The sequence below is a fragment of the Motacilla alba genome, unplaced genomic scaffold (genome assembly GCF_015832195.1).
Source record: "Motacilla alba alba isolate MOTALB_02 unplaced genomic scaffold, Motacilla_alba_V1.0_pri HiC_scaffold_31, whole genome shotgun sequence".
In the NCBI taxonomy this organism is placed as follows: Eukaryota; Metazoa; Chordata; class Aves; order Passeriformes; family Motacillidae; genus Motacilla; species Motacilla alba.
The window spans coordinates 640,383-664,344 of record NW_024037405.1 but is presented as its reverse complement, the minus strand read 5'-3'; the positions used below and the strand labels follow the sequence as shown (position 1 = coordinate 664,344).

The 23,962-nt window shown below is 51.8% G+C and overlaps 2 protein-coding genes across 2 annotated transcripts in view; one reads left to right on the top strand and one right to left on the bottom strand.

The window, feature by feature from the left end:
• Positions 1–23,962, top strand: part of LOC119696487 — a 1,710,157-nt gene that overhangs the window by 1,656,624 nt on the left and 29,571 nt on the right.
• LOC119696488 overlaps positions 1–23,962 on the bottom strand; it is a 1,499,846-nt gene that overhangs the window by 1,473,733 nt on the left and 2,151 nt on the right. The window contains 3 exon segments of the mRNA XM_038126216.1: positions 11,578–11,585; positions 18,494–19,744; positions 19,934–20,012. Of these exon segments, the coding sequence (XP_037982144.1) occupies positions 11,578–11,585; positions 18,494–19,744; positions 19,934–19,985 (1,311 nt within the window). The 5' untranslated portion in view covers positions 19,986–20,012.

Below are 23,962 nucleotides of genomic sequence, written 5' to 3'. Positions count from 1 at the left end.
AAGGACAAGGAGCATCTTGACCTTCCTTCGCCTGAACAATGGCCTGGAGTTTTCCACCCCCAAGCTGGCTGGACTCTCTTCTGGAATTACCCTTTGGTGGTCTCCACAGAAGACCCTTCATCTACTCTACAACCACCATGGCAGATGGACTGAGATGGGAGAAACCACTCCCTCTAAGACTGAGACATGAAACCCCTATGTGGACAAGACTCTTTTTCTCCTCAAGGACTGGAACCTGTAATCTGGGGGGAGGAGGGCAGTGTGAGTGTGGAGAACAGCTAATCGAACTGATCATGTTTGCCTGCAGGCAGTGAACCAGGAAAATAATAGCTCTCCCCACTGTTGAGATCATAAGACTATTGTATTCTTTCCCCCCCTCCTTCCCAACTTTCAATATAAAAGGCCCCTCAAGTCAGCTAGCCTCCCGAAGATCTTCCCCAACGTGAAGGCGACTCCTCGACTGGACACCGACTGGACGACTGGACCTTGAAGAATTGCATCGCCTCTATGTTGGTAGATATACTTACTCTGTCTTTCCTTCCTTTCCTGTAGGGTTCTTCTCTCTCTCTCTCTCTCTCTCTCTCTCTCTCCCCAATCCCCTCCAATGCATTTTGCTGTGATCGTTCAATAAAGTACATTGATTTTGTAACTGCAAACCCCCTTGCCGTGTTGGTGTTTTGTACCCTGAGATCAGATAACGAACCATCACAATCTCATCCATGAGGGCGGATCGTGACAACCCCCATGTACAAAACTTGGACCCCTGCGTACAAGGCTTAAAACCTCCCTGTACAGCACTCAAAAATCCTTCCTTTCACTTTGTGACTACTTCTACTACAATACCTAACTTGTGTGTGTGGCTTGTAATTCTTCATACAGAGCTAGTAATTTGCTCCATGGGCCAAGATCAAAACCCCACGTGTGTCTTTGGACCTTTGAAGGTCCCTCTTCCCCAGTCCATCTCTAAAAGCCACCAGCCATCTGAAGTCCGTAAAAACTTCCCAAACATCAAGATTCAGCCCTTAAAAAGCCTCTCAGGAGTTTCCTGTCTCTGGTCCCTCCCCTTCTGGTGTTTAGAGGTTCCCCCTGATTTGCGGAAGAAAACAAACTCCACTCCCCTCAAAAGGCATGCGTACCTCTGGGAACACCAGACCGTTTTTTATCTCCCTTTCAAATACATATGCACGCAATTTCACAATAGGTTTATGCATGTTCATTTCACCGATTCTGCGTGACATTTGTCGCTAATTCTTCTTTATCAGAAAGAATTCCTGGGTCAGGCTGCCCTCTCTCGTAACAGTCTCTCTGTCTGCCCCCCTTTATCTCTTGTCCTTCAGCTGCAGCAATTTCTCTGAACATAGGCTTTTTAGGAGAACAGGCAGTCAGACTAAACAGCTATGTTTTCAAGCTACAGACTTAAATCAAAGAGGTACATTTCACCTAAATCAAAATGGATTACTACTCTGGAAAATATACACTCTGTCTCACCCCCTGTCCCAGGTGCTGGGGGTCATGTTTGTACTGGGGGTCTCCCTTCTCCTCAGTCCCTGCCCTCCCCAGGCTGCTGAGAGTCCCAGCAATCCAAATACCTCCCCACTCTTCGGTCTCCCCATTTAGGGATGCTGGAGGTTTTTGGGGTCCCGGGGTCCATTCTCCCCTTATCTGCTTTGGGGTGAAGGAGCTCCAAGGAGTCCCCCCTGCCCCTCTCCAGGCTGTTGAAGGTCCAGTGAATCACAATGCTCCCCTCTCTCTTGCCTCCCCACTTTGGGCTCCTGGGGAACACAGGGCTCTGCTCTTCCAGGCTTCCTCTGCCGGCAGCCAACACCAGGACCCCCCAATGTCCCCCCAAGGGGCCTTTTCCACTCAGATTTACAGTTCTTCATTCTCCAAACATCCCCCCCAAAAAAACCCAACTCACGGAGCCTCCAGAATATCTGGGCCAAGGTCCCCCTTCCCTGTCACCTGCAGGACGGGGGGGGGGGGGGGGGGTGTGTGTGATGATCCCACAGGTTGGGGGGACTGCAAATTCAGGGAGCGCTTGACCTCATGGTTCCTTCTCCTTTCCCTGATCCTCCTCTTCCTCCCACTCATCCTCTTCCATCCCTCCTCCTCCTCCCTAAGCCCACCTCCTTCTCCTACTTCCATCCCTTCTCGTTCTCCTGCTTCATCCCTCATCCTCCTCCCCCAGGACCAGTGACACCCTCGGTGCCCTGTTCCCAAAGCCCTCACAGCCCACAGGAGGAGCGGAGATAGAGCCAGGACAGGTCGGGATGGGCAGCGCGGGGCTCTGAGCTGCTCCCACCCACTGGGTGCAGGGGGAACCCGGCCTGAGGAGAAGGAGAGGCAAACTGGGAAAACTGGGGGCTTCAGATCCACACTGGGGCTTGCTGGGGCCCTTGGCTGGGAACTTCCAGCCCTTGGGGATCCTCTTGGGAGATCCAGGAGGAGGGAATGCAGGGAGGGCTGGGGGATCCCAGGAGTGGCATCACTGGGAGGGACTGGGCTGTCCTGGGATCATACTGGGACTGACTGGGACTGTACTGCGTTTGTACATACTGCGATCATACTGAGATCATGTGGATGCAACAGCCTGGTCAGAAAGTGAGAAAACAGGCTTCATTTTCTCACAGTGGACTTTTAAGACTTTTTAGGGAGTTGTAGAAAAAATGATAACTTGTTAGTATAAATAAATGTTATAAATAACCCGCAGGTGGGGTTTCCCGCTCTGTTTTTCTGTTCTTCATAAGGACTGTTTGTGAGAAAGATGATTTTCTTAATTGACCAATCAAGTAGAATGTGTTGAATCTGTCTATACAAGAGAGGATTTTCGTATCAAAATCTCCTTCTCCTGCAAACTAGCCTTTGAGTGAATTTGTGTCATTTCTGGCTCAATGGTGACAGGATCATACTGGGAGTGACTGGGACTGTACTGGCTTTTTACTGACATCATACTGGGATCATACTATGAGTGAGCAGAAGCATGCAGGGGAAAATTGAGACCATGTTAGGGGCAAATGGGACATCCTGGGAGTGACTGGGATTATGCTGAGGGTGACTGGGAGCAGCTGTGAGCGACTGGGATCATGCTAGGAGCAACTGGGAGGAACTGGGAGTGACTGGCTGCTGGGGGTGATTGGAAACAACTGGGCTTATACTGGCATCAACTGGCATCATGCTGGAGGGGACTGGGGTCATACTGGCAGGGAGTGCGACGATACCGAGGCTGACTGGGAGTGGCTGAGAGCAAATGGGATCATACTGGAAGGAACTGGGAGTGACTGGGAAGATGCTGGATGGAACTGGGCTACACTGGGAGATACTGGGAGTGACTGGAATGAAAAGTGAGGATGAAAGAGAAGCAGCTGGAACCATGTGGAGCACAACTGGTTCCTACTGGCAGTGACTGGGAGCACACTGGGGTCATACTTGGATCATACTGGGAGTGACTGGACTGGGAGTATCTGAGAGCGACTGGGAACATACCTTGCACATCATCCCCCATACTGGGGGTCAGTGGGAGCAACTGGGAGCACACTGGGAGCAAATGGCATCATACTGGGACTGACTGGGTTGATCTAGGAAGCAACTGGAACCATGCTGGAGGCAGCCTGGACCATACTGGCAATGACTGGAAGCAACTGGGATTATACTGGGACCACACTGGGTGTGCTGGCATATGACTAGGATCAAAGTGGAGCTTACTGGGATCATATTAGGGTTGAAAGGGAGCAACTAGGATCACACTTTGAGCTACCGGGAGCAACTAAGAGAAACTAGGATCGTGCTGCAAGCAAACAAGTGACTGGGAATGACTAGATGCATGCTGGAGGCAACTGGGATATTCTGGGCATGACTGGGGGAACATACTGGGATAACTAACGCCTTACTGGGGCCACTGGCAGTGTCTGAAAATGACTACAGACATGCTGAGGGCAACTGAGATATACGGGCATAGACAGGGAGTCAGTGGGATCGTACTGGAAGCACTGTCATCAGACTTGGACTGACTGGAATTAAACTGGGAGTGGCTACAATCCTACTGGGATTAGAGTAAGTGTGATTGGACCCTTACTGGGGGTTACTGGGAGCTACCAGGCCCATGCAGGGAGCCAACTGGGGACATAATTAGAGGAACTGGGAGCGACTGAGATAATACTGGGGGCAAGTGAACCACGCTGAGGTAACTGGGAGTGCTTGGGCAACTGGGATATACTGGGAGTGTCTGAGACCACATGGGTGGTGACTGGGACCAAACTGGGAGTGACTACAAATGTGCTGGGGGAACTGGGAATACACTGGGGGCAAGTGGGAGTGACTGGGGCCATGCTAGGAGAGATTGGAATCATACTGGGAGTGACTAGGACTATGTAAGGGGCAACTGGGAGAACTGGGAACACACTGGATCAATGTGGGAGCAACTGGGACCTTGCTGGGGGTAAACTGCGTCATCATAAGGGAGTGACTGGGAGTAACTGGGCTCATACTGGGAGCAACACCGATCCTGCAGGGAGTGAGGGGAAGTGACCATGCTCTTACTGGGAGTGCCTGGGCTCGTACTGGGAGTGCCAAACTGCTGCTCTGTGTCCTTCCACTCTGAGCAGGGGGAGCGGGACCGGAGGCAGCTAGCTCTGACACAGCGAGCACCAGTAGGGGGGCACTCTCCAGAAACGCGGTGGTATCCGGAGGCCGCCTGGCTGGAATTGCCAGCGGCAGCGGTGGCAAGAGAATAAAGAGAGTGACTTTGTCCGGGGGCACAGTCCGAATTTTATTTATTCCAGGGGATCCAGCCGGGCGAAGCCTCGAGACAATGGGTGCATGGGTTTTTAGAGGGGGGGCAGAACCGGGACGGAGCCAGCACAAGAACCAATCGGGAAGCAGGGGGGTGTAAAACAGGGGGAACTGATGTGGGGTCGGGCCACTGTGGTCCGCCGGGCGGGGAGACCCCAGCTCCCGATCCAATCACTCGATGGCAAGGACAGAAGGTTCCCGAAGAAAGGGAGAGGGTGCCGAGTTATGGACAGGGAGCCAGGGAGGGATTAAGGGAGTGACTTATCAAAAATGGGCAATGATGGGGGGGGAGGACAGGGGGATTGACACATCTCTGAGCGGGAAAGGAGAACCAGGGCAGAACTAAAATGGCAGGGGGAATAGAGAACGTACCATTGTAAACCTGAATAATACATTAAACCAAACAACACTCCACAACACCGAGGAAACTGGAAGAACACGGGGGGGAACAACTGAGCTCATACTGGGAGCAGCGACTTCTGGCCTTGGGAACCCCAAACCCCTTTCCCAGTCATCCCACCCCTCCAGCCCCAGCACAACCAGTCAGGATCCCAGGAATCCCATGGGTCCCACCCTCTCGGGGTCCCCACTTTGGGTTTCTGGGGCTCTCCTCTCCCAGGGCTCTCGCTCAGGGAAGCTGCGGCTCTCCCAGGGCTCCCCAAAACTGGTGTCCCTCCGCCGATCCAGCCATGGTCCCCGTGTGGCCCCAGCAGAGCTCGGAGGACCTGGCCCGGGAAGCCCAACCCCCACTGCAGGGGGACCTGCATCCCCCTGCTTCCCACTGGGGCTCTGCCACCACCCACACTGGGACCCCTCAAAACTACCTCCTGGGGACCCTGGAGGGCCATCTAGAGCTTGGCTTTGGAGCCCTGCAAGCTCCAAAAATCCCCCCGAAAAAAACCCAAACCCAGGGATCCCCTTCATATTTGGGCTGAGGTCCCCCTCCCCGGGCAGCTGTGGGATGGGGGGTGATGGTCCCAGGGCGGTGGTGAGTTCAGGGAGTGCCAGAGCCACATGGTTCCCCCTCTCCTCTTCTCCTGCTTCTTCCTGCTACAGCTCCACCTCTTCCTCCCTCCCTCCTCCTCCTCCCCCATTCCTGAAGCCCTTGCAGCCCGTGGCAGAAGTGGGGATGGAGCCAGGACAGGTCAGAATGCAGAGCAGGAGGCAGGGGATATCAGGAGTGGGATCACTGGGAGTGACGGGGCTGTACTGGGATCGTACTGTGAGCAGCTCCTAGGTGACTGAGTTATACTGGGATCATACTGGGAGTGAGTGCAATGGTTCCATGCTGCAAGCAAATTGGAGTAACTGGAATGACTTGATGCATGCTAGAGGCAACTGGGGTATCCTGGGCATGACTGAGATCATATTAGGATAACTAACACCTTACTGGGACCACTGGGAGTGACTGGGAATGACTACTGACATGCTGATGGTAGCTGGGATATACGGGGAGTGTCTGTATCCACACTTGGGTGTGACTGGGATTAACTCGGATTTACAGAGCCTCCACTGGGGACAACTGGAAGTGATTCTCCCGTTCCCCCCCAGCCCTCCCTCGGGCACTGTCACATCTCCCAACCTGTGCCGCTGGGATCTGCCCGAAGCAGCGCAATGGCTTCAGCGCTGGGGCTGGGGGTGCTCCTGGTGAAGGTGAGGGGGGTGACACCGCTCCCCTCCGGCACCCAGACACCCCTGCTCTCCTTATCCTGCACAGGGACCCCCCTGAATCCCCTATTTCTGGACATCAGGACCCCCTGCTCCCCTTTTTCCGGCCAGCCTCCAGACTTCCTGTGGGCTTGACCCTGGGACTACCTGGAATGCCTTGGACCCCCATTCCTGCCTTTCCCATCCCCCAGCCCCACCTTTCTGCAAAACCAGAGACCCCCTGAAATTCTCCTTCCTGAACATCCCAGGTATCCCCACCCTGTTACTCTCCCTTTTTGGGAAACCCTGGACTCCCCTTTCCTGGGGTCAAGGCCCCCCTGGTATTCCTTTCTACCTCTCCAAGGCCTTGCCCCCCTATTTCCTTGACCCTGAGACCACCCCCTGTAAGACTCTGTCCGAAATTTCTCTCATCTGCCTCATGATTTTGTCATGAAAAAAGGCAGAAACAAGGACCACCGAAAAAGTTTAGGATCCTGTTTAATATCCTGGTTTGGTGGGAGCTTGCCAAGCTCACGAGGCCGGAGCATAGTCTCTGACCTGCCAAGTTATTGTTCACCAGGTGTGTTTGAAGAAGGGGGCGTCATGCCCTTTTACCTCGCCTGCATCACTCCGCAACAATGATCCTGGAATCTTCCCAATTCCCAACTTGGCTGGACTTCTCTGAGATGACCTTTTGATGGTCCCCATGAAAAACAAGACCCTTCATCTACTGTACAACTACCGTGACAGATGGACTGAGATGGGAGAAGCCTTTCCTCCAAGGACTGAGACATGAGACCCTTGTATAGAAAAAACTCCATTTCTTCCCAAAGACTGAGCCTGAAACCTCTAACGTGGAGGGGGTGAGTGGGGGAGACCAGCTGACCAAACTGAAATGTTTGCCTGCGGGTAGTGACAACTGGCCCAAGAAGACAATGGCTCTCACCCACTGCTGACCAAGATGAGATCATGGACTATTGTTTATTTGTTTTCTCCCCCTTTACAATTCCCAATAGAAAAATCATAATAAAACCCCCGAGTTACCTTGTGGTTTTGAGATCTCCCCTCACGTGAACACAACAGGTATCCTCGACTGGACTTCGAAGGACTTCGTCGTCTCTACATTTGGTAGCTATAACCTCCCTTCTTTTCTACCCTTTCTTTTCCTTATGCTTTCCCTTTTTCCCCAATTCCCTCCAACACATTTTGCTGTGATCATTCAATAAAGTAGACTGGTTTGGATTATTACTGCAAACCCCTTTGCCTTGTTAGTTCTTGAAACTTGAGATCAATCTAACGAACCATCACGAACCCCATTCGTAAGGACAAATTGTTACACCCCCTGAATCCCCTTATCTGGCACCATCTCAAACTTTTCCCAACCCTCTTGCTTCTCCCAGCCCCCAGCCTCACCCTTTTTCTTGGCCTTGGGACCCCTGGGGCCCCATTCCTGCATTTCCCAGCACCTAGCCCCTCTTTTTTTCACATTGAGGACTCCTGGCACTCCCTTTCCTGGGCATAGGATTCTTTGGACACCCCATCCCACCTCTCCCAGTCCCTGCACCAAATTTCCTTGACTCTGAGCCCCTAATCCTCCTTCCCAGCTCTGCCAGCTCTTCATGTCCCCCCTTTCCTTGGCTTGTTGACCTCCCTGTATCCCCAAACTCTCACTTTCAGCCCCCCAGCTCCCCCAAATCTCCATGTCCTCCTAGTTCTCCACTCCCTGCAGTACCTGGAAGTGGTGCTGTCGGAGCCTGGCCCAGGGGTCCCCAATCCTTGATTGTGGGGAACATGGATGGGACCCCCTGGGAGCGCTGCGGCAGCGAGCGGGGCTGGATGGAGCTGCAGACACCAGGGATGGTGGGGGGAGCTGAGCTGGGATATTGGGATGGCCAGAGCTGGCATATTGGGATAGCCAGAGGCAGGATGTTGGGATAGCCAGACCCGGCTCAAGGACAGGAACTGGCCCGTAGTGGACAGTGACCTGGAGACGGGGCCGGTACAACCAGAGAAGGGGGGACTAGGGGGAGCCAGGGGTTGGTCTGGGATCTGTGAGAATGGAGAAGTCTGAGGGGCTGAGATTGAAGCTCTGGAGATGGAGGGGATGGGATCTGTGGGGCTGGAATGGAAATCCAGGGAACTCCAAGGGGCTCTGTGGGGCTGGGACATGACTCCATGGGTCCGGTCTGTCCTCGTTCCCAGGTCTCCACACAGTGCAGGTGGTTTCCAGCTGTGACCTCCTCTCCAATGGAGCATCCATGGATCCCACTGGTTGTCACGATCCACCCTCACGGACAGGATTGTGTTGGTTTGTTATCTGATCTCAGGGTACAAAACACCAACACGGCAAGGGGGTTTGCAGTAACAATCAAAATCAGTGTACTTTATTGAATGATCACAGCAAAATGCATTGGAGGGGATTTGGGAAGAGAGAGAGAGAGAGAGAAAGAAAGAAACCCTGCAGGAAAGAAAAGGAAAGGAAGAATAGGTAGGTATATCTACCAACGTAGAGGCGATGTAATTCCAGTCGGGGTCCAGCTGACGTCCAGTCAAGGAGTTGCCTTCACACTGGGGGAGATCTCGAGTTGGCTAGCTGACTCGAGGGGTTTTTATTAGAATTTTCTATTGAAAGTTGGGAAGGAGGGGGGAAAAGATACAATAGTCTTATAATCTCATCTGGTCAGCAGTGGGGCAGAGCCATTGTTTTCCTGGTTCAGTGGTCACTACCTGCAGGCAAACATCTCAGTTTGATCAGCTGTTCTCCCCCACACACACTGCCCTCCTCCCCCCAGGTTGCAGGTTTCAGTCCTTGAGGAGAAAAGGAGTCTTTTCCATATAGGGGTTTCATGTCTCAGTCTTGGAGGGAATGGCTTCTCCCATCTCAGTCCATCTGTCACGGTGGTTGTACAGTAAATGAAGGGTCTTCTGTGGAGACCACCAAAGGGTAATTCCAGAAGAGAGTCCAGCCAGGCTTGGAGGTGGAAAACTCCAGGCCATTGTCACAGAGCGATGCAGGTGAAGGAAGGTCAAGGTGCCCCTTCTCCTTTCACTAGGAGGAGTGTAGCATGAGGTGGACAAATGCACCAGTGAACAATTACTCAAGTTCCAGTCCCAGGGCCTTGGCAAGCCCCACCAAACCAGGATGTCAGAAACAGGATCCTCTTTCGGTGGTCCCAGTTTCTGCCTTGTTTCACGACGATCGTGAGGCAGATGAGAGAGCAATTTTGGACAGTCTTACACTGGTATGGCTAGGAGGGGTGGGATTCCATCTCCTTCCAGCTGGGACCCGGGAGCTTTGCAAGGTCTGACGGTGCTGCCTGGATCACCCAGAGGTGCTGGGAATCCAAAGAGGTCATGGTGGAGCAGATGAAGCATTACCTGGGATGCCCCTGTGTGGAAGAGCTCCCAAAATACATCAGATATGGTCAGGAGGTTCTGGAGCACAAAGGTGCATGTGGGAGGAGGAGGGGAGTTCCTATGGGAGTGTGGGATTCAGGAGTGGGACACTTGGAAATGCATAAATTCCCATGGAATTTCCATGGCTGGATCTCATTCTCATCCCAGTCAGGTTAGACTGTCCCTCAGCTGTGCCCTGTCCCTTGACTGTCCCCTGTCCCCTGTCCCTCAGCTGTCCCCTGTCCCTGTCCCCTGTCCCTCAGCTGTGCCCTGTCCCTTGACTGTCCCCTGTCCCTCAGCTGTCCCCTGTCCCTCGGCTCTGTGGGGTTGGAGGTGGCAGCAGTAGCCAGGGTTGTTCTCTCCTGGGGGAGAACAACCCTGAGCCCCAGCTGGGCCAATTGCCCCAGTTCCCCCCCAGGGGTGCCCAGGTCACTCCCAGCATGGGCCCTGTGGCTCCCAGTCACACCCAGTATGATCCCAGTCACTTTCATTTGCATTCACTACAATCCTGGTATGATCCCAGTCACTCCCAGTATGATCCCACTATGATCACAGCATGGTCCCAGGTGTTACCATTCACCTCCTAGTATGATTCCAGCCTCTCCCAGTATAGTTCCAGTCACCGTCAGTATCATCTCAGTTACTCCCAGTATGGCTCCTCCCAGTATAATTCCAGTATGAACCCAGCCACTCTCAGTACGATGCCATTTGCCCCCAACATTGTCCCAGTTGCTCCCAGTCACCCAGTTTGGTTCCAGTTACTCCCAGTATGATCCCAGTCACTCACAGATAGTGCCAGTATTATTCTAGTAGCATCCTTTACGGTCGCCCTGTGATCCCAGTCATTCCCAGTCTCTCCCAGTATATCCCATTGCCCCCAGCATGCTTCCACACACACCCAGTTGCTCCCAGTACCTTCCACCATGATTCCAGTTGCTCATAGCAACTCCCAGTCACCTCCAGCATGATCCCAGTCACTCCCTGTATATCCCACCATGGTCCAAGCTGTTCTCAGCCTGCTCCTAGTCACTTCCAATATGATCCTAGTATGACTCCAGTCACCCTCAGTGTGGTCCCAGTTTGCTCCCAATATGACCCCAGTTGTCTTATTTCCTCCCAGGGTGATCCCAGTTGCCTGTAGCATAGACCCAGTCACTCCCAGTATGATCCTACTCAGATGCCATGATGATCCCCATTGCTCCTAGCATGGTCCTAGTTGTTCCCAGTTCCTCCCGGTCTGATCCCACTTGCTCTCAGTTGCCTCTAGCACAGACTCAGTCATTCCAAGTATGATCCCAGTCTGCCCCAGCCTCGTCCCAGTCAAACCAGTCACCCCCAGTATGGTTCCAGTCACTCCCAGTATATCCCAGTTACTCCCAGTATAACCCAGTTTCTGCCACTATGATCCCTGTTGCTCCAGTTCTGGTCCTGCTGGGTTCCAGTGTGCTCTGATCCTGCTCCCAGTGGATCCCAGTCCTGGGCCCCATGTATCCCAGTGTATCCCAGTGTCCCAGTCCATCCCAGCCTGTCCCAGTCCATGGCAGTCCCCTCCCGGCAGCCACTGCCATTATCCAGATCCTGCCCCTCCCGCCCCCGGAGCTGCTGCTGGACGCTCCCCAAGATGCTGCCGGGGCTCGGGGGCTTCGTGTTGGGCTTCATCTGCCTGGGCTGGGGCTTGGCCTCCACTTTGGGAGATGGTGAGGGGGGTTCTCAGGGGTCGTGTCCCCCCCTCAGAGTGCGTGTGACTCCACTATGTCCCCCCCATGCCAGGGGGGTTAAGACCCTGCACCCTCCTTTTCTCTGCGCAGAGCTCCTGACCCAGCTCCTGCTCCCCCCTGGGAGGGGCTTTGGGGAGTCCACCGAGGACCCCCTTGAATCCCCATTCCTGGACACTGAAATCCCCCCCATATCTCCTTCCCCAGTTCCAGGACCCCCTGCACCCCCTTATCCTGCACTAACACCCCCTGCACCCCCTTTCCTGGGTATCCTCCTCTGCCAGCCCCTGGAACCCCTGTTTCCATGAGCCCTGGGACCCTCAGATCCCCATTCCCAGCCAGTCCAGGAGATCTCACCCCCAGGCCTCCCTTTGCTGGGAAACCCGGGCTGGGCACGGGGCTCTCCAGCTGCTCTGGGATTTATGATCACCTGAAGGAAAGGGAAGGAACAGCAGAGAGAGAGAGAGAGAGAGAGAGAGAGAAGGGGATCAGCAATCAGGGATCAGAGTCCGAGCGCCCAGTCCTGCTCCAGCAGGGGTGGGACCCACAGCTGCAGGAAAAAATGGATCCGCAGATTCCGGTGCTTGCCCCGCTTTGGGCTGAGCCCAGCAGGTTCCAGGCAGAGTTTGAACGCAGGGCCCGGGAGTTCAGCACAGCTCAGCCCAGGGGTCCCGCAGTGCACCACTTGAACCCCAGGAGCTAGAAATTCTCGGCTTTGTAAAAATGGACTTTTGTGTAAAGTTTTATTACTGACTGAGATGGGAAGAGGATGAAAGACCCAAAATTACAAGAGAAAGGGAAACTAGCAGGAGGGACATCTCCCCATACCATCCCACTTCGAAAAATCAGGGCCGATGGTGTAATTACATCTCTTCCATCATTTCTTGGTCCAGTAGCTACCCACTCCAGTTGCCACAGGCTATGTTTCTTATTTGCAGGGACAGAGCATGGCCCAGTATCACTTCACACACCAAAAGCAGACCTTGTAGCTTGGGGAGGCTTACCTTGCTGGCACCCAACAGGAAAATTATTCATAGCCAGAGAGATAGAATGAAAAGATCTATGCACTACTTTGAATCTGATTGCAAAGACTGTGTTAGGTATTGGAGTAAAAACAAGAGAATAGCAGCCTCCATCTTGTTCCCTTGCGTGGCTGCAGCCAAAGCTTTAGTGATAGTATAGGGATAAAATGTTTCTAAAATCATGAAATATTCAGGGGAGTTAGAAAGGAGGGATAGGCCTGGTAGGCCCTGGGAAAATGTTAAGGTAGGCCCTGGGAAAATGTTAAGGTAGGCCCTGGGAAAATGTTAGGCTGCATCTTTATAATAATTTAAGGACTATGATAAATGATATGACTGTTAGATGTGATGATTGTTTGGTAACTTGATATAATTATTGTTTAATGGTAACAAGAATCATGAGAAACAGTGTGGGGGGGTTTGATGGAAATTACAAAAATCCATGCTTGGATGAAATCGGTGTATACAACAGAACAATATAAGTTTATTGATTAATATGTAGTTATATAACGATAAGGGTATAAAAACATGTTCATCCTGAACCCATGTTGGAGTCAGATTTGGGTCTGTACCCCTGACACCCAGAGCTCTTCAATAAAAGCACCTGCTTATAATCATTCTGTGATTATGTGTTCCTGAACGCTAACATTGAGACAAATTAGACCATCTTGGGTGCCTGCTAAGTAAGCAAACCAATGCTACCTCCCTTGCATTGAGTGGCCTGCTCTCAGACGTAGATACCATCAGACATGCCACCTTGCAGACACAGGGCAGCAATAGACTTTCTACTTTTGGCACATGAGCATGGCCGTGAAGACTTTTGAAGGAATGTGTTGCATGAACCTCTCCAGCCACAGCAAGTCAATCCACAACAGCACTCAAATGCTGAGGGCAGGGTTCAAGAAGCTTCAAGTGAAAAACAAAGACTGGATGAATAAACTCTTCTAATCCTGGGGACTGAAGGGTTGGATGATGTCTTTAGTCAAGACGGGACTGTTGGTTTTTTTGATTGTTGTTGTTGCGGTGGAGGTTGTTCCATGCTTTGGATGTTTTTATAGAGTTTTGCAAAGTTCTTTCAGTTCCATTTTTGTTAGAAAACAGAAAGGGGGAGATCTGGGAATTGGCCCAGCTGTGACTTGAAGTCAGCCAGATTTTACCCCAAAAGAACTGGGCATTAGTTTGTTTAACTGGGAATCATTTGTTTAACTTAGGGTGAGCCTGAGAGTTTCTCCATAAGCCCTTGGTGTTATTTTGTTAAGTTGTCCAAGTTCTGCTCCCCTATTGATTACTTGTTTCCCCTATATGATTATATTCTAGAATGTTCCACCCCAAGTGTATATGTTGCTGCTTCCCCTTTGTTTCGGGTCTCTGTATGCTGCCCCTTGTACTGTGCTCAGCTCCTCCACGTTTGCTGTTTTTTACCCTTTAATAAAGTTCTTTCCAGGCAACTCCATCAAACCTGCTCCTTTTCATTTTCGCCACCCTCGCCCTGAAGTTAGGGAACCAAAGAGGTTTGCTGCAGCCACTCTCACTACGACAGTGATGGATCCTAATCACTGCAGGCAATCTTTGGTAGTGATGATTGGGTGCATTGCTGAGCTTCTCCTTCTGTGATTTTTTGCTGCTTTGAGCCACAGTAAATTACACTGATTCCTTCAGTTCATGTTTGTGTCTTTGGTGCTGACCCTGCCCACTCGTGAAACAAAACTGGCACAGTCTGGTCAGATCACAACGAAATGTCACTCCTTAAATGTAAATTTAAGGAATTGGTCCCATCTGAAATTGGCAGATGGGAAGCCCTTCCCTAGAGTTCGCTGACTCTGGAGTGGACTGAGGTCAGAACGTGTGAGCAATGAGGCAGTCAGTTTAAAGAAGCTGAACCAGTGGATGTATCAAAATGCATGTAAAAATTGCATATGGAGAAAGGAAAACAACTTGTGGGTGGGTAAAGATGAGGATGAATTTTGTTAACAACACATTGAAAACAGCACCAACAGAAGGAACGGTTGTTGGAACACTCTCACATGGAGTGACAGCAGAAGTTTTTAATCTTGAGCTTGTATTAATTTGTTCAAGTGAAAGAATATTAATATAATAAATAACAATATACATATATGTAATAAAATATAACATTTTAATATATATTTATAAACATATATTTTTATCTATTAATATGTCTGTCTAAATCTATGTTTCTATCTATATCTTTCTCTTTATCTATATATAAAATAATAATAACATGAAATAATGCTGACAATTCTGATTTACCACCTTTGGCTGCTCACGGATCTAGCACTAAATATCCTACAGAAAAGAATTGGCCAGGACCTGAATGTCAGTGGTAAACTTTGTGAGATTGTATCCAACAAATAAAGGAGGAATGGATGAAATTGGCTATTTTTATGGGGTTTGCTGATACTGTGACATGGAATGCTTTGTGTGTTACTGTGAAAAATACAATGATTAAGACTGCTGGGTTTTTCATACACCAGACTACCCACAATCTGCAGGACTGATTGAATGGGTAAAGGGGTTGTTCAAAGAGCAGTTGAAAAAAGGAGGAGATGGGAACCTGTCCCCATGGAGAACCCATCTCACAGATGGGCTCTGTACCTTTAACAAGGGTACAAGGAGCCCCCTGGGAAATAGAAACGCCCTGGATGTGCATGGCTGCAACCAATTTGCAAATACAGCCATGGACAGCGACGCTTTAACTTCCTGAGAAATTATTCTGGGTCTGATGGCCCCTGACAGGGCCCCCCTAGAGGCTGCAGGGCTGGATCTTCATGCATTCAAATTCATTAGGATAAAACAAAAGCAAATGAGAGTTATCAATACTAACAAAGGAATTCCAATTCCTCCAGGACACTTTGGTTTGATAACTGCTCACTGGAGCTTGGCTTGGAAAAGCGTTCATGTCATGGGAGAAGGAGTTGATGCAGATTATCAAGGAGGAATTAAAGTATAATTAAACAATAGTGAATGAGGTGTGATTATTGAACTCCATGACACTTACTGATATTGAAGTTTTAAAAACAATTGTGAAAAAAGGAGATGCACCACCAATGATCACTGTTGCTGGAGATGAGGGATTTGGATCCAGCAGTCCTAATAATGGAGCCAAAGAGGGTCCAGAGGCCAAAAGGCCCTCCCGATCCAGCTGAAGGAACAGCTGTGGGGAAAGACAACACTGTTTGAATCCTGAAACCAAAATCACCAAGAAAAGGGGGCTAAAATCATCCACGCAGGCTTAAGATCCACCCATATGGGCTCAAATCATCCAAAGGGACCTAAAATCCACACTAAAATGCTTGAAATCACTCTGAGAGATCTAAAATCCACCCTAAACCTGACCAGCTTGGCCTAAAATCACCCAAATGGGCCTAGAATCTCAGGGACTGGGACCAAGACTGGGACCAGAACTGATACCAGAACCAAGACCAGCACCGCTCTGGGACAGGCACCATTACTGGGACCGAGACCGAAACTGAAACCGGTGCCAGAACTGGCACTAGGACCAAGACTGAGACCAAGACCAACACTGGGACTGCCACCAGGAGTGCTTCAGAACCAGGACTGGCACTGGGAGTGCTCCAGGACCAGGACTGGGACCGGAACTGAGACTGGCACCAGCACCAGGACTTCTCTGGGACTGGGACCAGGATGGAGACCGGCCGGAGCACTGCAGGACTGAGACTGAGACCAGCACTGGAACCAGCACCGAGACTTGCAGCGCTCTGGGACTGGGACTGAGACTGGCACAGGGAGCACTCCAGGACCAAGACCAGCACGGTACCAGCACTAGAACTAGGAAGACACTGAGACTGAAACCAGAAGCGGCACTGGCACTGAGACTGGCACCGCTCTGGGACTCGGACTGAGACCGGGACCAGCACAGCTCCGGGACTGAGAACAACACTGGGACAGGAATCAGCACTGGGAGTGCTCCAGGAGTGCTCCGAGACTGAGACCGAGACCAGAACTAAGACTGACACTGGAAGCGCTCCTGGACAGAGACTGAGACCAAAACTGGGAACGAGATTGGCACCGAGATCACTCCTGGACCTCCATGTTCACTCCAGAGAGTTTTGGCTATGCCCCCGCGTCAGGACCCAGGACATTCCTCTGACTGCTCTGGATGATTCGAGACCCTGGCAAGGGGCTCAGAGACCTTGGCATGGAGGCAAAAACACCTGTGCCTTTGACTTTAGTCCATGGAAAAAATTACCGACTTTGTGTGAAGATTTACAAGCCACAAGAGTTTGAGTAGAGTGATAGTTAATTTGTCACAGCGTGAAAAAGTAAAACTTTGTGGGTTTAGAATGGAGGTTCAAGAGGCAAGACAGAGGAATCTGGGCATGTCCCATCCTTCTCCTCCTTCTTGTCCTCCATCTTCTGCTGTGATGGTGACACTTTTGACTGTCTAACATAGGTGATAGGTACTGGAAAATTACTGTAAATAAAGTACACATAGTTCTTAGTATACAAAGTTAACACCACCCCAAGGGCAGGCAATGTGCCACAATCCGACCTGCTGGACAGATCTCAGCAGGTCAGAAAAAGAATGTAATCGATAAGAAAAAATAAACAACCTTGAAAAGCAGAACCGACAAATCTCAACTTCTTCCTCGGCCATGGGGTTGACAGAAAAAGAGACTTCCTAATCACAACCACAGAAACCTGAGACCCATATACAGAACTGGGAGGGACTGGGAGGGATCCCTGGGCGGAGTGGGACTGCCTCAGTTTACATTGTTCTGGTGCAGCCATCACAGTCCATATGATCTAGTCTGTACAATCCCAGTCTTCAAGGTCCCAGACCTCATGATCCCACTCTGTATGGTCCTGATCCATATGGCTGCAGTCTGTGCAGTCCCAGTCTGTAGGATCCTAGTCCATATGATCCCAGTCCGTATGGTCCTGCACAGCACACACTCCAAGGGTCCGGAATCCCAGTTCCCACCGAGGAAAAGGTGTTCCTGCCCTCGAAGGCAAAGCTCTTAAGAATGAGCCGAAAGTCAAGCAGAGCAAGATCTTACAGTGACATTTCACTGCCAGCCTTCAGAACTTCACTGATCATTGTTGTAGCTCCTACATGGGAATTAAATCAGGGGAGGGTCTTTGGTGGCAGCTGCCCTGGCTCAAGGGAGGCACTGAGAAACAGAGCAGGCAAAGAGAGGCAGGAGAGAAAGGAGGACACAAACACAATCAGCTGAGAAGGTGGCACTCTGGAAACAGAACTGCAACTGACTGAAAATGAATGGGACAGAAACCAGTAACTCTGAAACTTTTATTTACTACCAAAAAGTTTTATTTACATCCCACCCACCCAGGCCCACACAATCCCGATCCACCGCTCCAAATTTGGATCCCGCTTCTCCCAGTCTCCTTCCAACCCTTCTCACCATGGCGGTTGTGGAATCGAGTGAGTTTGGCATGGGATTGAGTTTTTTTGAGGAGGGAACAAGCAATTTTGAGGTGGCATTGAGGCCTTTTGGGGTACAACTGCATGGTTTTCAGTGGGATTGAGGTGTTTTGAGAAGAGATCAATCCCTCTTGTTTCTGCAGTGCAAAGAGATGGAGAACACTGCCCAAAATCCTCCCAGAACTCACAAATCCTCCAGATCATGTCCCCAAATCCTAAATTCCCCCTCAAACAACTGTGAAATCATGGGACTTTTGATATCTTTGATCAGTTTCTTTCTTTCTAGCCCTGTTTTGGCTGTTTTTAAGGGATGAAGATGAATCAGAAGAAAATGAAGGCCAAAACAAAAGGATAAGCAGCTAGGTGCCTTCCCAACATGGATCACAGGGAATGTAGGTCACCAGGGCTCTTCCCAACAAAGGTCCTGCAGTGGGGGATGGAGTTGGAGCAGCGTACAAAGCTCTTCCTGAAATCAGAGCACTCGCAGAGGTTTCCTTATCGATGGGTCCGTTGGTGCTCGGTCAAGGTTGAGCCCTGTGAGAAGCTCTTCCCACACTGTGGACGAACATGGGGCCTCTCCCCGGTGTGGATGCGCCGGTGGGTGATCAGGGTGGAAATGTGCTTGTAGCCCTTCCCACAGTCGGGGCAGCCGAAGGGCTTCTCCTTTGTGTGAATCTTTTGGTGGTTGATGAGGGTGGAGTTGTACATGAATCCCTTCCCGCAATCGGGACAGCGGAAGGGCCTCTCCTCTGTGTGAATCCGATAGTGCACGAGGAGCTGGGAGCTGATCCGAAACGCCTTACCGCACTCTGAACACTTATAGGGCCTCTCCCCAGTGTGGATGTTCTGGTGCTGGATCAGGGTGGAATGCTGGCTGAAGCCCTTCCCACATTCCCCACACTTGTACGGCCTTTCCCCAGTGTGAATGTTCTGGTGCTGGATCAGGTTGGTGCTCTGACTGAAGCTCTTCCCACATTCTCCACACTTGTAGGGCCGCTCCCCCGTGTGGGTCCTCTGGTGGCGGGTCAGGTGGGAGCTGCGGCTGAAGCTCATCCCACATTCCTCACACTCATGGGGCCTCTCCCCAGTGTGGATGCGCTGGTGCCTGACAAGATGGGAGTTTTGCCTGAAGCCCTTCCCGCAGTTGGGACAGCGGAAGGGCTTCTCCTCTGTGTGTGTGCGCTGGTGCACAAGGAGACTGGAGCTGAGCTGAAACCTCTTCCTGCATTTATCGCACTCGTAGGGCCTCTCCCCAGTGTGGATCACCTGGTGACGGATGAGGGTGGAGCTGAGCTGAAACCTCTTCCCACATTCCCCACACTCGTAGGGTTGTTCTCCAGTGTGGATAATCTGGTGGCGGATCAGGCTGGAGCTGACTCTGAAGCTCTTCCCACATACTCCACACTCATAGGGCCGTTCCCCTGTGTGGGTCCTCTGGTGACGGATCACACTGGAGCTCCGGCTGAAGCTCTTCCCACACTCCAAGCACTTGTGGGGCTTCTCTCCATCATGAAGCTGCTCATGGACCACCAACTCTAAGCTCTGGCTTGATCTCTGGCCGCCTTCCCCACCCAGGATGGGTCCTTCCTCCTCAGATCCCCGCAATCTGCGTTTGCAGCTCCTCCTTGCACGGCATCTCCAGGGCTTTTCTTTCCCCTCCGATTCCTGTGCTGTGGAGCTGCTCAAAATGGTCTCTTCCACGAGGTTCTGCCGCAGGGATTTTTCCTCTCTGGTCTCCATCCTCTGCTCCTTGTCTGGGGGAAGAAGGACAAGGAGAGGATGGGATTTGCCTCTGTGCCACAGGAAAGGGCAAGGAGATCCCCACAATGGGTCCCTGGCAGGACGGTGTCAGCAGCGAGGTTGTCCTGCAGCCAGAGGGGGTCATGCTGGGCTGGGAGATGGAGGAGGAGAGAGTGGGAAAAGGGCACTGACTTCCTTCTCACCTGCCTCGGTGTCCTGTGGCATCTTCCTCTTCCTTGCACCCTCCTTCTCCATCCCGCCAAGGGTTGGGAATGGGAAATCCTGGTTTGGGGTAAAACAAGGGATGAGCACATTGAGTTTGAAAGTCTCTTTGCCCAAGTCCATCTCTGGAAGTCACCAGGCATCTGGGGTCCATGAAATCCTCCAGAACACCAAGATTCGGCCCTGAAAAAGCCTTCCAGAAGTTCCCCATCTCTGGTCTCTCCACTTTGGTCTCTGGGGATTCGTCCCTGTCCCAGCTGCTTCTGCTTGGAGTCACGCTTCTATTGTGGGTCTCCCTTCTCCTCAGTCCCCATCCTCCCCAGGCTGCTGTGAATCCCAAGAATCTGAAAAGTTCCCCCTTTCTCGGTCTCCCCATTTAGGGATGCTGGGGGTTTTGGGGTCCCAGGGTACATTCTCCCCTTACTGTCTGCTTTGGGGTGAAGGAGCTCCAAGCAGTCCCCTCCTGCCCCTCTCCAGGGGCTGTTGAAGGTCCCGTGAATCACAGCACTCCCCCTTCTCTGGGCTCCCCACTTTGGGCTCCTGGGGAACACAGGGCTCTGCTCTTCCAGACTGCCTCTGCTGGTAGCCAACACCAGGAAACCCCAATGTCCCCAAAAAGGGCCTTTTCCGCTCAGATTTACAGTTCTTCATTCTCCAAACATCCCCCCCAAAAAAAACCTAACTCACGGAGCCCCCAGGATATCTGGGCTGAGGTCCCCCTTCCCTGTCACCTGCAGGACGGGGTGGGGGGGGGGGGTGATCCGACAGGTGGGGGGACTGCAAATTCAGGGAGCGCTCGACCTCATGGTTCCTTCTCCTTTCCCTGATCCTCCTCTTCCTTCCACTCATCCTCTTCCATCCCTCCTCCTCCTCCCTAAGCCCACCTCCTTCTCCTACTTCCATCCCTTCTCGCTCTCCTGCTTCATCCCTCATCCTCCTCCCCCAGGACCAGTGACACCCTCGGTGCCCTGTTCCCAAAGCCCTCACAGCCCACGGCAGGAGTGGGGATAGAGCCGGGACAGGTCGGGATGGGCAGCGTGGGGCTCTGAGCTGCTCCCACCCACTGGGCGCAGGGGGAACCCGGCCTGAGGAAAAGGAGAGGCAAACTGGGAAAACTGGGGGCTGCAGATCCACACTGGGGCTTGCTGGGGCCCTTGGCTGGGGACTTCCAGCCCTTGGGGATCCTCTTGGGAGATCCAGGAGGAGGGAATGCAGGGAGGGCTGGGGGATCCCAGGAGTGGCATCACTGGGAGGGACTGGGCTGTACTGGGGTAACTGGAAACTTACTGGGGCAACTGGGAATGACTGGGAATTACTTCAAGCGTGTTGAGAACAACTGGGGTATACTAGGAGTGTCTGTAACCATACTGAGGTGATTGGAACCACACTGGGAATAATGGGGACCATGCTGGGGAGAACTGGGATGACAATGTGGGCAACTGGGAGCATATGGGGGTGACTGGGTGTGCCCTGGCAGCAACTGGGCATGACTGGAACCATGCTGGGAGGGACTGGGATCATGCACAGCATGACTAGGACTATACAAGGGACAACTGGGTATAACTGGCATCACACTGGGAGGAGCAAGGACAAACTGGAACCATGCTGGGATTCTACTGGGATCACACTGAGATCACAGTTAAGCAGCTGGGCCCATGCTGGGGCAGACTGGGATCATGCTGGATCATACTGGCAGCAACTGGGACTGCACTGAGGGTGACTGGGAGTGGCTGAAAGCAACTGGGATCAGACTGGAAGCAATTCTGGGCATCTGGGAGTGATTGGGAACATGCTGGGACCAACTGGGTTATACTGGGAGAAACTGAAACCATAGTGGGAGTAAAGGGGAGCAGCTGGAACCATGCGGAGTGATAATGGCAGGTGTGCCTATGTCAGGGTCATACTGGGATCATACTGGGAGTGAGTGGTATAGTACTGAGAGTATTGAAGAGTGACTGGGGTCCTCCTGGAATCAGACTGGGAGTGACTGGAAAGGTGCTTGCCATGACTGGAACCATACTGGAGGTGACTGGGAACAGCTAGGACCACACTTGGAGTTACACGGAGTCACTCTGGGCATGACTGGAATAATACTGGGAGGATCTAGAAGTCACTGGATGCAACTGGGATCATACTAAGAGTGACTGGGATCATACTGGAAGTGAGTGGAACCATACTGGCAGTGACTATGAGTCCTACTGGGTCCACCCTGGGAGCTACTGGGATCACAATGGGTGTGAATGGAACCTGACTGGGGGTTACTGGGAGCTACTGGGCCCATTTTGGGAGGAAAATGTGGACACACTGGGAGCAACTGGACCATACTGGAACCATGCTGAGGAGACTGAGACCACAACTGGGATCATACTGGAAGCAACTGGGACTATACTTTGGGCAACAGGAAAAACAGGAATCATGCTGGAGGCAACTGGGAGTAACTGGAAAAGACTGGGATCATTCTCAAGTAACTAGAGCCTCACTGGTGCAACTGGGAGTGTCTGTAACCATACTAGGGATAACTGGAACAACACTGGGAACAGCCGGGACCATGCTAGGGATGACTGGGACTACTCTACGGGAAATGGGAAGTGATTGAATCTCCACTGGGGGACACTGGGTGTGACAGGGACCATGCTGAGAGGGACTGGGACTATTCTAGGGGCAACTGGGGTCATACTTGTAGGAACTGGGATCCTACTGAGGGTGATTGGGAGTGGCTGTGGGCAACTGGAATTGTGCTGAAAGCAACTGGGATAAAGTGGGAGTGACTGGGAGCATGCTGGGGGTGACTGGGATACACTGGGAAAAACAGGGACTCACTGGGATCATACTAGAGGCAATTGTCGTCACTAAAATCAGACTGCAAGTGACTGGGATCATACTGGGAGTGGCTACAATTATACTGGGATTAGAGTGGGTGTCATTGGACCCTGACTGGGGGTTATTGGGAGCTATCAGACCCATGCTGGGAACCAACCGGGGACAAAATTAGAAGAACTGGGAGCAACTGGGATAAAAACGGGGGCAATTAAACCATGAGGTTCCCTGAGATAACTAGAAGTGCCTGGCAATAAGTATGAGAAAGTTCAGTGTACCTGAAATATACTGGAAGTGTCTGACACCATAGAAGTAGTGCCTGGGACCAAATTGGGAGTGGCTGGGAATGCTCTGGGGGACCTGGGATCATGCTGGGAGCAAATGGGACCATACTGGAATGACTAAGACTATGCTAGGGGCAACTGGGAGAACTGGGAACACATTAGAAGAAAGTGGGAGCAACTAGCACCTTGCTAGGGGCAAATTGCATCGTGATAGGGAATGACTGGAAGCGACTGGGCTCATACTGGGAGTGCCAAGGAAACTGAAATGGGGGGAGCAACTGGGCTCATACTGGGAGCAGCAACTTCCAGCACCAGCAACCCTGAACCCCATTCCCAGCCATCCCACCCACCGGGGCCCCAGGAATCCCAAGAGTCCCCTCATCTCGGGGTCCCCACTTTGGCTTTCTGGGGCTCTCCTCTCTCTGGGCTCCCGCTCAGGGAAGCCACAGCTCTCCCGGGGCTCACAAAAATTGGTGCCTCCCTGCCAGGACTCTGCTGCCACCCACACCGGAACCCCCAAAAACACTTCCCGGGGACCACCCAATGTCCTCCCGAGGGGCATCTATGGCTCATCTCTGGAGCCCTGCAAGCTCCAAATATTTTCCCAAAAAATCCAACCAAATGGGCCTAAAATTGCCCAAAGCGGTTTGTGACCCACACAAAATGGCCTAAAATCACCCTAAACTTGCCAAATGGGCTTAAAAATCCACCCTGAAAGTACCTGGCTTAGCCTAAAATGACCCAAATGTGCCTAAATCCACCCTAAAATCCACCTAGTTTTTTGCCAGAATCACTCACGGGGACCTAAAATCGCCCAAACATGCCTGAAATAAACACAACAGGTCCAAAAACCACCCTAAAAAGACTTGGTTCCACCTAAAATTAACCAAAGAAACCAAAAAAATTTAA